At 42.9% G+C, this 13028-nt stretch overlaps 1 protein-coding gene across 1 annotated transcript; it reads right to left on the bottom strand.

The window, feature by feature from the left end:
• Positions 1 to 290: 290 nt before the first annotated feature.
• Positions 291 to 1028, bottom strand: KCNE2 (potassium voltage-gated channel subfamily E regulatory subunit 2). The gene has a single exon (XM_069760033.1). It carries the CDS (start codon positions 969 to 971, stop codon positions 600 to 602), a length of 372 nt encoding a protein of 123 aa, XP_069616134.1. The 5' UTR covers positions 972 to 1028; the 3' UTR covers positions 291 to 599.
• Positions 1029 to 13028: the final 12000 nt, after the last annotated feature.

Consider the following 13028-nt stretch of genomic DNA (forward strand, 5'->3'; position numbering starts at 1 on the left):
CGTAGAAAATGAATGGATCATGCCCACCTCTGCTCAATTCATGGCATTCAGTTCCTGGTCGCAGAGCCCCATTTTCGGGATCGCTGGATGTCGTAGAGCAGGGGTCCCCAACTCCAGGCCTCGAGGGCCGCCAACAGTGCAGGTTTTCAGGATTTCTTTAGTATTGCATCGGTGGTAATGTGATCATCTGCACAGGTGATGATTCCAACCCCTGTGCAATACTAAGGAAATCCTGAAAACCTGCACTGTTCGCGGCCCTCGAGGCCTGGAGTTGGGGACCTCTGTCGTAGAGGTTCGTATCAGTAAGTTATCACATTTCCCATTTATGGGGTATAACTTTCTATCTTAGGAATAACCCTTTAAGCTATAGAAAAGCACCATATTGCCCTATAGAAGCAATGCTATCTCCATAATGTGGTATGTGATGGTATCTGATTCCACAAAATTCTATTTCAGCCATAAATTCAGCAGCATACATGAGCCGTATTAAGGGGGCACTCAATACAAGACTAATAATGTAAGTAAAAATAGGCAAGAGATGAGAATCCGATGAGTCTCAAGGTGGTCAGCCCAGATCGCTTTCTCCTGGCTCATCGGCCCTATGATGATACCGGGGCAGGATATGACTTAGCTCCTGGATTTTCCAGGACCGTTGTCTTCGTCTCATGGAAATCATTGGCGATGTATGTACTGTATGGATCCTGGTCATCCAGGTATTTATGTCTTTTGGAGCGGGTGGTGCTCACCAAGATGGCCACAATGATGAAGGAGAAAATCCCAATCATCACCATAAGGTACAGGATGACGTAGTCGAAATCCTCAGCCTTGAGCTTGGCCTGCAGTTTATCATCTTCCGTGGTCTTGTTCTTGTTCCAGATGTCCATGTAATCCTGCAAGACTTTTTTAATAGCATTTTCCAGTGCCTGCGTTAGGTTGGCGGACATGACGAGCGATCCTGTAATACGAGACATAATCGTTAATACATAGTGTAATTATAGGCACTGTCTTTACACGGATATGACGATAAGCCGGTGTGATGGACCTAGCTACATGGATTCATCACATGGTCGGCGGCCCGCCCTATTTAAAGGTCCCAAGCATACTCAGTATCATCTCCCCTTGAAAAAGCTAGTACATCCGAGGGCGAAACGCGCGTCGGGGTTTGTGCTGGTGGATCCCACCCGGTGTCTTCTGTCCTGGTGCCTCGCATTGGTAAGTGCTGCTCTGTAAACTTGTCATTTAACGCCGTCTGGCATTCCTTACTCACTGGCATTGTTACACATGGACTCTTAGCAGCACGTCCCTACTATAATTATGCATGTTGGCTTCATGGACAGTGCACACCGGGGGACACCCATTCGTTTTTAATCATCCTTGAGCACTTTATTTGATATTGTCTTCTGTATACTGTCTGCACTTTATGATTATGATATGTAATTTAATAAAGTATGATGACTTTTTGATTACCTATATGCTCCAAGTGTACTCCTTGTCTATGGTGCTTATGGAGTTGGTTCTTTGGTTGGTGGGGGGTTGTTTTGCACTATCTAGTGCTTTAATCTCCCCCTTGTATCTAAAATGTTGCCTGGTCTTGTTATCAATAGTGTACATATAGGCACTGTCTTTCCACGAATATGACGATAAGCCGGTGTGATGGACATAAAGGGACCATAATGGTAGGGGACAATGGAACCATATTCTGCTCATAAGTGGTCCCATGCAACCACCAAAAAAAGTCAACCAGAACCAGACTTTCAAATTACATTACAGGCAGTAAAATGTAGATTGCTACGTGTACAATTAAATGAGATATTTACAGAAAAATGTAACATTCGAACGATACAGATAGATACATAGATATTTAGAAAGGAGAAGCAGCCCCGTGCCAATAGTGTGGTCGACTTCGACGGTCAATCCCTCCACTTGTAGGTACAAAAACATGGCCGCACTGAAAATTTCAAGTGAAAAGTAGCAAGGGTTAAAGTAAACGTGAAGACATACATATGCATGTGTAAGCAGGCAATTCTGGGGATCTACTTCTCAAGTCCTGCTGTCTCAGCCATTATTGCAGGAACCAAATACTCATCTGTACAGCGACACAACCTCTCCATTCCAAGCTGCTCCACTACTCAAACACTGAAACACCGAGGGGTCAATGTAGTAGCACATGACAGACATAGGGGGCTTGTCTCATCATTTTAGGGTCTTTAAGTTACTTTTCTTTTTTTAATCTTGTGGAATTCGTTGATTTTTTTTTTTGCACAAAATTCTATAAAAAGGTTCATGAGTTTTGTGCAAAATGAAAACTGTTACTTTTTGCTATCTTTTACCTATTTTACACCTTATTAGAGGAAATGCTCACATGTTCCGAAGTTCCGCTTAAAACGACCTTATTTTCAAGAAAGTTCTATTCGTGCATTAAATCACTCCAGGGGAGAGGAACTGGAGTTTATTTGCATAAAATTTTTGCAACTTTTTAAAATGGATGAATCAGCTGGGAAAGTCTAGAGGCAAAAACTACACCTACTAATGGTGGACTTAAAAAAATCAGGCAAAGTAAAATAGATGGAAAAAAAGGCAAAGTAAAAGAAGAATTTGTCACAAAAAAAACAGGAAAAAAAGAGAAAAAAATAGCCAAAAAAAGGAAAAAATGTAACATTGAAACGGGATCAAAAACTTTATGTAATCCCAATATTTGGGGTGTCGCATCATTGTGGAATGTTTTAGTTACACAGATAAGGAAAGGTTCAATGTGGAACTGAAATGCTGCACAAAGATATGGTTGAATAAAGTACCTTTACTGTTTTACACGTGGAAATTGAAGAGTGCAGGTGCCAAACTGCTTTTTAGGCAGATATATAAAAAGATAGAGACAGATATGACAAACAATAGAGAAATAGATCATTATTGTATCGACTAAATCATTCTACTCTATGCGTCACACTTACTGCGTATAGCTGGGGTGTCAGTTTTTCTCTATGCCAGCCATAACCATATTTCCGCCAGTCACACTCTGGGCTGCACTTTATATATCGGTCAGCTTTATCTTATCTCTGTGTGAATACAAACATAAGCCTGCGACCATAGCCTCAATTTTTCACAGTATCCGACAGTGCGTTCTGTACAGTGGATAGCAAAAGGTTATGTCCTTGCAGTTACTATTTGGCTGCCGTCACACTTGCAGTATTTGGTCAGTATTTTACATCAGTATTTGTAAGCCAAAACCGGGAGTGGGTGATAAATGCAGAAGTGGTAACGTGTTTCTATTATATTTTTCCTCTAATTGTTCCACTCCTGGTTTTTGGCAACAAATACTGATATTAAAATACTGACCAAATACTGCTAGTGTGACCGCAGCCTTTGGAGGCTGGACTTTTGCAATTTTTCCATTTAAAAAAAAAATCACAACAAATAAATGCATGCTCAGGATAAGCCAAGTGTGCACAGTGCCATTCATATTGCCCATATCCATTAAATGGTATAGGTTTAGAGACTAGATCTGAGTAATCCTGTCAGGGCGGAGTGGGATATTGGCGCTCCCCATTAGTGATAAGGTTTATCTGAGCATGCTCGGGTGCAAACAGAGTGTCCTCAGCGTGCTAGAAAAATATGTTCGAGACCCCCCGGCTGCATGTCTCACGACTATTCGACAATTTTTGTATAAAAGTTTATGGAATTGTTCAATACTTCTGTACACATGTGAAAACTTCAATCATTTGTTCTGTTACACTTCTTCTTGCAAAGGAAGGAGCTGCCTCTGTCACTTGGTCATCCAGATGCTCCTCCTCAGCATATCAGTGACACAGGAAGTAGCTAGCTTCTCTTCCGATTTGAAATAGATGGCTGGATGGATAGTTGGATAGATAGAGACATGATAGATTTTACTATATGTACAGTTAAGTCTATATATATTTGGACAGAGAAAACATTTTTCTAACTTTGGTTATAGACATTACTACAATGAATTTTAAACAAAACAATTCAGATGCAGTTGAAGTTCAGACTTTCGGCTTTCATTTGAGGGGATCCACATTAAAATTGGATGAAGGGTTTCGGAGTTTCAGCTCCTTAACATGTGCCACCCTGTTTTTAAAGGGACCAAAAGTAATTAGACAAATTATATAATTTTAAATAAAATGTTCATTTTTAGTACTAGGCTGAAAACCCTTTGTTGGCAATGGCTGCCTGAAGTCTTTTACTCATGGACATCACCAGACGCTGTGTTTCCCCCTTTTTGATGCTCTGCCAGGCCTTCACTGCAGTGGTTTTCAGTTGCTGTTTGTTTCTGGGCCTTTCCCTCTGATGTTTAGTCTTTAACAAGTGAAATGCTGCTCAGTTGGGTTGAGATCAGGTGACTGACTTGGCCATTCAAGAATATTCCACTTCTTTGCTTTAATAAACTCCTGGGTTGCTTTGGCTTTATGTTTTGGGTCATTGTCCATCTGTAGGATGAAACGACGACCAATCAGTTTGGCTGCATTTGGCTGGATCTGAGCACACAGTATGGCGGCTCTGAAGACCTCAGAATTCATTCGACTGCTTCTGTCTTGTGTCACATCATTAATAAACACTAGTGACCCAGTGCCACTGGCAGCCATGCATGCCCGCGCCATCACACTGCCTCCGACCGTGTGTTACAGATGATGTGGTATGCTTTGGATCATGAGCTGTACCACGCCTTCGCCATACTTTCCTCTTTCCATCATTCTGGTAGAGGTTGATCTTGGTTTCATCTGTCCAAAGAATGTTCTTCCAGAACTGTGCTGGCTTTTTTAGATGTTTTTTATCTTTTTATTCTTGATGCTTATGAGTGCAGTGAACCCTCTGTAGTTACTTTCATGCAGTCTTCTCTTTATGGTAGATTTGGATATTGATACACCGACCTCCTGGAGAGTGTTGGTCACTTGGTCGGCTGTTGTGAAGGGGTTTCTCTTCACCATGGAGATTATTCTGTGATCATCCACCACTGTTGTCTTCCGCAGGCGCCCAGGTCTTTTTGCATTGATGAGTTCCCCAGTGCTTTCTTTCTTTCTCAGGATGTACCAAACTGTAGATTTTGCCACTCCTAATATTGTAGCAATTTCTCGGATGGGTTTTTTCTGTTTTCGCAGCTTAATGATGGCTTGTTTCACCTGCATGGAGAGCTCCTTTGACGGCATGTTTACTTCACAGCAAAACCTTCCAAATGCAGCACCACACCTCAAATCAACTCCAGGCCTTTTATCTGCTTAATTGAGAATGACATAACGAAGGGAGTGCCCACACCTGTCCATGAAATAGCCTTGGAGTCAATTGTCCAATTACTTTTGGTCCCTAAACAGGGTGGCACATGTTAAGGAGCTGAAACTCCTAAACCCTTCATCCAATTTTAATGTCGATACCCTTAAATGAAAGCTGAAAGTCTGAACTTCAACTGCATCTGAATTGTTTTGTTTAAAAATCATTGTGGTAATGTCTATAACCAAAATTAGAAAATGTTGTCTCTGTCCAAATATATATGGACTTAACTGTAATTGCAAAGTTTCATTCTCTGTTGTTTTGTTTTTGTTTAGTTTTTTTTTTAGCTGGTCTGTAACAGAATGCAAACTGAGAACCTGCAGTGTGAAAAGCAAAAACTGTAACAGTGAATCTTCTTTATAAATGCAGTATATTGCATTCGTTTGTAAAAATATACCAGAACATTCTAAGTGAAAAAAAAAAAATCCCCATAAAGTTACTTAAAAATAATGATGCAAAAACAATAAAAAAAAATCATAGTCCTTAACGCATTTCTAAATAAATGTCACTAAACAATATATAACATAGTCATGTGGTAGCATTGTATTGTAGCAGCCTGAAGGGAGGTAAGAACATTTCTAAAACAATCCACAGTGAGGAGATTGGAACAAAACAAAATCCTCTAAACTGCATGCTCGCAAACGCCAGAAGCCTGACAAACAAGATGGAAGAACTAGAAGCAGAAATATCTACAGGTAACTTTGACATAGTGGGAATAACCGAGACATGGTTAGATGAAAGCTATGACTGGGCAGTTAACTTACAGGGTTACAGTCTGTTTAGAAAGGATCGTAAAAATCGGAGAGGAGGAGGGGTTTGTCTCTATGTAAAGTCTTGTCTAAAGTCCACTTTAAGGGAGGATATTAGCGAAGGGAATGAGGATGTCGAGTCCATATGGGTTGAAATTCATGGAGGGAAAAATGGTAACAAAATTCTCATTGGGGTCTGTTACAAACCCCCAAATATAACAGAAAGCATGGAAAGTCTACTTCTAAAGCAGATAGATGAAGCTGCAACCCATAATGAGGTCCTGGTTATGGGGGACTTTAACTACCCGGATATTAACTGGGAAACAGAAACCTGTGAAACCCATAAAGGCAACAGGTTTCTGCTAATAACCAAGAAAAATTATCTTTCACAATTGGTGCAGAATCCAACCAGAGGAGCAGCACTTTTAGACCTAATACTATCTAATAGACCTGACAGAATAACAAATCTGCAGGTGGTTGGGCATTTAGGAAATAGCGACCACAATATTGTGCAGTTTCACCTGTCTTTCACTAGGGGGACTTGTCAGGGAGTCACAAAAACATTGAACTTTAGGAAGGCAAAGTTTGACCAGCTTAGAGATGCCCTTAATCTGGTAGACTGGGACAATATCCTCAGAAATAAGAATACAGATAATAAATGGGAAATGTTTAAGAACATCCTAAATAGGCAGTGTAAGCGGTTTATACCTTGTGGGAATAAAAGGACTAGAAATAGGAAAAACCCAATGTGGCTAAACAAAGAAGTAAGACAGGCAATTAACAGTAAAAAGAAAGCATTTGCACTACTAAAGCAGGATGGCACCATTGAAGCTCTAAAAAACTATAGGGAGAAAAATACTTTATCTAAAAAACTAATTAAAGCTGCCAAAAAGGAAACAGAGAAGCACATTGCTAAGGAGAGTAAAACTAATCCCAAACTGTTCTTCAACTATATCAATAGTAAAAGAATAAAAACTGAAAATGTAGGCCCCTTAAAAAATAGTGAGGAAAGAATGGTTGTAGATGACGAGGAAAAAGCTAACATATTAAACACCTTCTTCTCCACGGTATTCACGGTGGAAAATGAAATGCTAGGTGAAATCCCAAGAAACAATGAAAACCCTATATTAAGGGTCACCAATCTAACCCAAGAAGAGGTGCGAAACCGGCTAAATAAGATTAAAATAGATAAATCTCCGGGTCCGGATGGCATACACCCACGAGTACTAAGAGAACTAAGTAATGTAATAGATAAACCATTATTTCTTATTTTTAGTGACTCTATAGCGACAGGGTCTGTTCCGCAGGACTGGCGCATAGCAAATGTGGTGCCAATATTCAAAAAGGGCTCTAAAAGTGAACCTGGAAATTATAGGCCAGTAAGTCTAACCTCTATTGTTGGTAAAATATTTGAAGGGTTTCTGAGGGATGTTATTCTGGATTATCTCAATGAGAATAACTGTTTAACTCCATATCAGCATGGGTTTATGAGAAATCGCTCCTGTCAAACCAATCTAATCAGTTTTTATGAAGAGGTAAGCTATAGACTGGACCACGGTGAGTCATTGGACGTGGTATATCTCGATTTTTCCAAAGCGTTTGATACCGTGCCGCACAAGAGGTTGGTACACAAAATGAGAATGCTTGGTCTGGGGGAAAATGTGTGTAAATGGGTTAGTAACTGGCTTAGTGATAGAAAGCAGAGGGTGGTTATAAATGGTATACTCTCTAACTGGGTCGCTGTGACCAGTGGGGTACCGCAGGGGTCAGTATTGGGACCTGTTCTCTTCAACATATTCATTAATGATCTGGTAGAAGGTTTACACAGTAAAATATCGATATTTGCAGATGATACAAAACTATGTAAAGCAGTTAATACAAGAGAAGATAGTATTCTGCTACAGATGGATCTGGATAAGTTGGAAACTTGGGCTGAAAGGTGGCAGATGAGGTTTAACAATGATAAATGTAAGGTTATACACATGGGAAGAGGGAATCAATATCACCATTACACACTGAACGGGAAACCACTGGGTAAATCTGACAGGGAGAAGGACTTGGGGATCCTAGTTAATGATAAACTTACCTGGAGCAGCCAGTGCCAGGCAGCAGCTGCCAAGGCAAACAGGATCATGGGGTGCATTAAAAGAGGTCTGGATACACATGATGAGAGCATTATACTGCCTCTGTACAAATCCCTAGTTAGACCGCACATGGAGTACTGTGTCCAGTTTTGGGCACCGGTGCTATGGAAGGATATAATGGAACTAGAGAGAGTACAAAGGAGGGCAACAAAATTAATAAAGGGGATGGGAGAACTACAATACCCAGATAGATTAGCGAAATTAGGATTATTTAGTCTAGAAAAAAGACGACTGAGGGGCGATCTAATAACCATGTATAAGTATATAAGGGGACAATACAAATATCTCGCTGAGGATCTGTTTATACCAAGGAAGGTGACGGGCACAAGGGGGCATTCTTTGCGTCTGGAGGAGAGAAGGTTTTTCCACCAACATAGAAGAGGATTCTTTACTGTTAGGGCAGTGAGAATCTGGAATTGCTTGCCTGAGGAGGTGGTGATGGCGAACTCAGTCGAGGGGTTCAAGAGAGGCCTGGATGTCTTCCTGGAGCAGAACAATATTGTATCATACAATTATTAGGTTCTGTAGAAGGACGTAGATCTGGGTATTTATTATGATGGAATATAGGCTGAACTGGATGGACAAATGTCTTTTTTTGGCCTTACTAACTATGTTACTATGTTACTATGTTACAAAAAAGAGAGCAGTTCATTTATGTTGATCAATAAATGGAATAAATATAAATAAAAATAGCACAGGGCTCGCTCACATAAGCGAATAAATCTGACGAGTGCAATCCGATAAAAATAGGATTGCATTCGGACCATTGTTATTCAATGATTCAGTGCTCATCTGTGATTTTTTTTATAAGCTCGGATCCGATTGTGATTGGACTGATAAAAAATTGTAGAATGCTGTGAGTGGATGCGAATCTTGGATTGCAATCGACAATGGAAGTCAATAAGTGAGAGAAAAAAAATGGACCGTGCATGTGCTGTGCGATTTTTATGCATCCATCTAATAGGAAACCTGACATTTCATCAGCCAAGTACAGTAAATTCACAGCCCCAACCATCTGAATAGAATAGATATATAGATAGAATAAAAGAAAAATATGGTGTGTGGTCCCCATATTTTTCTAAACCAGCTGAAGGAAAGCTGACAGCTGGGGGCAGATATTTATAGTCTGGGAAGGGGGTAATAAACATGGAGCTTCCCAGGCTATTAATATCAGCTCACAGCTGTCTACTTAGCCTTTACTAGTTATTAACAAAGGAGAGAACCCCAAAAAAAGATGTGGGGTCCCCCCTATTATTAATAATTAAAAAAAGGCTACGCAGAGAGCTGCAGGTTGATATTAATAGCCTGGGAAGAGGCCATGGATATTTGTCCCCTCTCAGACTAAGAACATCAGCCCTCAGTCAAATGGGCTAGTCCCAGAGCTGCTATGAGATTTTGCCTGTTATGGCATACCACCAGGCCGGGCTTGAGGTTCAGTGGCACCAACAACTCATCTGTCTGCTGTTTGATGCCTGTCTACAACCCCTGTGCTGTGTGGGATTTGCCCCCCCAAATAGATGAGATTCAGAACAGCCTGCTGTCATTTCCCCATGGCTGTGCTGAAGTTGGTGGTGCAGGTCTTATTGTGACTTAATGAGGAGGCATTGGAGGAAGCGGAGTAGGAGGAGGAGGCAAACTGGGCAAAGAAATGTCAACGAATCCTCGATGGTGGTAGGACATGTGCTAGAACACCTTCCTTGCTTGAAACAGTGCCATGCCAGGGAGCTCATTTCAGCTGGCTTTGGTTTGCTAATTTCTTTGGCGTGGTGGGTAGTATCAGTCAATGTACTGGCTAGGGCCCGGTCGCTGTGCTTTTGCTCCCACTTTTGCTGTGCTGCTGGAACAGTGTGACCATGTCCTTTTCCTTCGAACTGTGGATGTCATTAGGATGGCCTTCGTTCCATGTGGGGTCTAGGACCTCTTCATCCCTGCATCACTTTCCACACACTCCTCACCCCTGCCCTCCTTGCCAGTCTGCACATTGCTGGAAGGCATAGTAGTTGGCACCTGTGTTTCGTCATCCTCTGAGAAATGCTGCTGTGGTCCGCTGACCTTGTGTACTAACCCTCCCATGTACTCATCCATCAACATAACAAATAGTTGGACATAAGTGCAACTCAGTTTCTTCCATTTCTGGGGCAGGGCCAGGTGGATGTGCCACGGAACCATCGCCAGCAGAGTCATCGAAAAGAAGAAGAGACTGCTGCATGACATTAGGCTGCGGACTTCTTGGCTGATTTGCAAGGAGGTGAGGTGGAAGAAAGATGCCCATGGTCCGCAGGTGCCAACTCTGCGCTTTCTGCAGAGGACCGGATTTAAGACAAAGGAACTGGAGGCACTCTTACCATCCAATCTAACACCGCCTCAACATGTTCTGGCCACACTATTCGTTGCAGTGGTATTCGAGCCTACAAAATTACGCAGAATGTCCAGTTGCCTGCGTGCACCTGAGGAAGGTGTTGCACTTGGACATGTAACAGACACAGATCGACCACATCCTCTCCCTGCTGCAGCAACACCATCACCACCAACAGCACCATGAGCACGTTCACGTCCCCTATTTGATGCGCTCATGATTTTCCCCCTAAAAACATCCTCCCAGTAGAGAAGCGGTTGGATTAGGGCACACTGCACCAGTCTGTTATGGTAGTATGCATCAAGCTGTATAACGGGCACATTACACCATGCTGTATTCCGGGCATGTTACACCATCCTTTATTATGTACACGCTACACCAGGCTGTATTACAGGTAAGCTGCACCAGGCTGCATACCTCCCAACTTTTGAAGAAGGGAAAGAGGGGCAAAGTTTACAAATTTTAGGCCATGCCTCTGACCACACCCATTTCACAATTAGTCACACCCATATCCACACCTCAACCACACACATTTAGCACTGCTGATCACACTGCTTCATAAACAATAATTATAAACAAAAAATATATGGTCACACAGTGCTCCATACTGTATAATGGCCACACATGATGCTCCATACTGTATAATGACCACACATAGTGCTCCATACTGTATAATGGCCACACACAGTGCTCCATACTGTATAATGGCCACACATGATGCTCAATACTGTATAATGGCCACACATGATGCTCAATACTGTATAATGGCCACACAGTGCTCCATACTGTATAATGGCCCCACATGATGCTGCGTACAGTATAATGGCCCCATATGATGCTGCGTACAGTATAATGGGCCCACATGATGCTGCATACTGTATAATGACCTCACATGATGGTTTGTACAGTATAATGGCCCCACATCATGCTGCGTACAGTATAATTGCCTCACATGATGCTTTGTACAGTATAATGGCCCCACATGATGCTGCGTATAGCATAATTGCCTCACATGATGCTCCATACAGTATAATGACCCCACATGATACTGGGTACAGTATAATGGACCCACGTGATGCTGGGTACAGTATAATGGACCCACATGATACTGCGTATAGTATAATGGCCACACATGGTTACCCCACCCACATCATTGCCCTCACACCCCCATCATTGCCTTCTCCATCACTACACACACACACACACCCCTTTCAACGCGCTCCCTCGCAGCAGCCGGCAGCTTCCACTCCCGCAGCTCTGAATTATGTCATCCAGCCGCGCCGCTGACTGCTCACGTTGCTGCAGCTCCGGTACGCCACTGATAAAGACTCCTCTCCATGTCTCCTGTGCCAGTCAGTGTCCGAACGAGGAGCAATATCTGCTCCGATCCGACGCAGCTAGCATCAGCTCCGTACACCTCGTACACACGGGACTCTGCTCCGTACACCTTGTACACACGCGGTTCCACTCCATACACCTCGTACACATGTGGCTGCGCTCCGTACACCTCATACACAAGTGGCTGGGCTCCGTACACCTCGTACACACGCGGCTCTGCTCTGTATACCTTGTACACACATGACTCCGCTCCATACACCTTGCACACGCGGCTCCACTCCGTACACCTCGTACACACACGGCTCCACTCCATACACCTTATACACATGTGGCTCCGCTCTGTACACCTCGTACACTCCCGGCTGTGACCGCAGGGCAGACTGTCAAAATCGGGACTGCCCCGCTAGATCCAGTATGGTTGGGAGGTGTGATTAGGGCACTCTCCTCAAGGCTGTGACGACACACTGCACCAGTCTGTATTACGGACATGTTACACCATGCTATGTTCCGGACACACTGCACCAGGCCGTATTACAGACACATTGCACCAGGCTGTTAGGGGACTCTCCTCAAGGCTGTGAGGACACACTGCACTAGGCTCTTATGGGACTGTAAACCAGGCTGTTAGGGCACCAGGCATTAGAATAGTGGCACAACATATGATCCGGCCTTTATACAGGCCGGGTCATGTGGTGCACCAGCCAATACTTGGCATGGCTGTGATTGGGCCGGAAGTGCCCACAGCCTTAGAGCTTGTTGTTTGACTGCACTCCAGCCTTTTAACAAGCTTATTTGACTAGTGAACCCAAACAGTAACATGGATTTCCATTTGGAAATCCATGTTCGGGGTTCGGTAACAGACATTAGGTGGCCGGTACGAACTTCGAACTTTACCGTTTGGGTTCACTCATCCCTAGTCAGTAACTACATAAAGTGCTTACCTATAGTGGCTGTCTGCTGCATAGACAAGGGAGAAGACCCCTGACACCCATTTTGCGGTACCTTTTTCAAAAGGAGGTGCTGACAATGCTCACTGACCATCATAATATATGGTAGATAATTAGGTCGCAGAGTCAAGTGCGTACGCGTGCTGCTGCATACCCTGGAAGTATACATTTCATTTCCGGCATTCATGGATGGCGTGCGTCACTGAGAAATCTCCAA

Source organism: Ranitomeya imitator, chromosome 3, assembly GCF_032444005.1.
Source record: "Ranitomeya imitator isolate aRanImi1 chromosome 3, aRanImi1.pri, whole genome shotgun sequence".
NCBI classification, from domain to species: domain Eukaryota; kingdom Metazoa; phylum Chordata; class Amphibia; order Anura; family Dendrobatidae; genus Ranitomeya; species Ranitomeya imitator.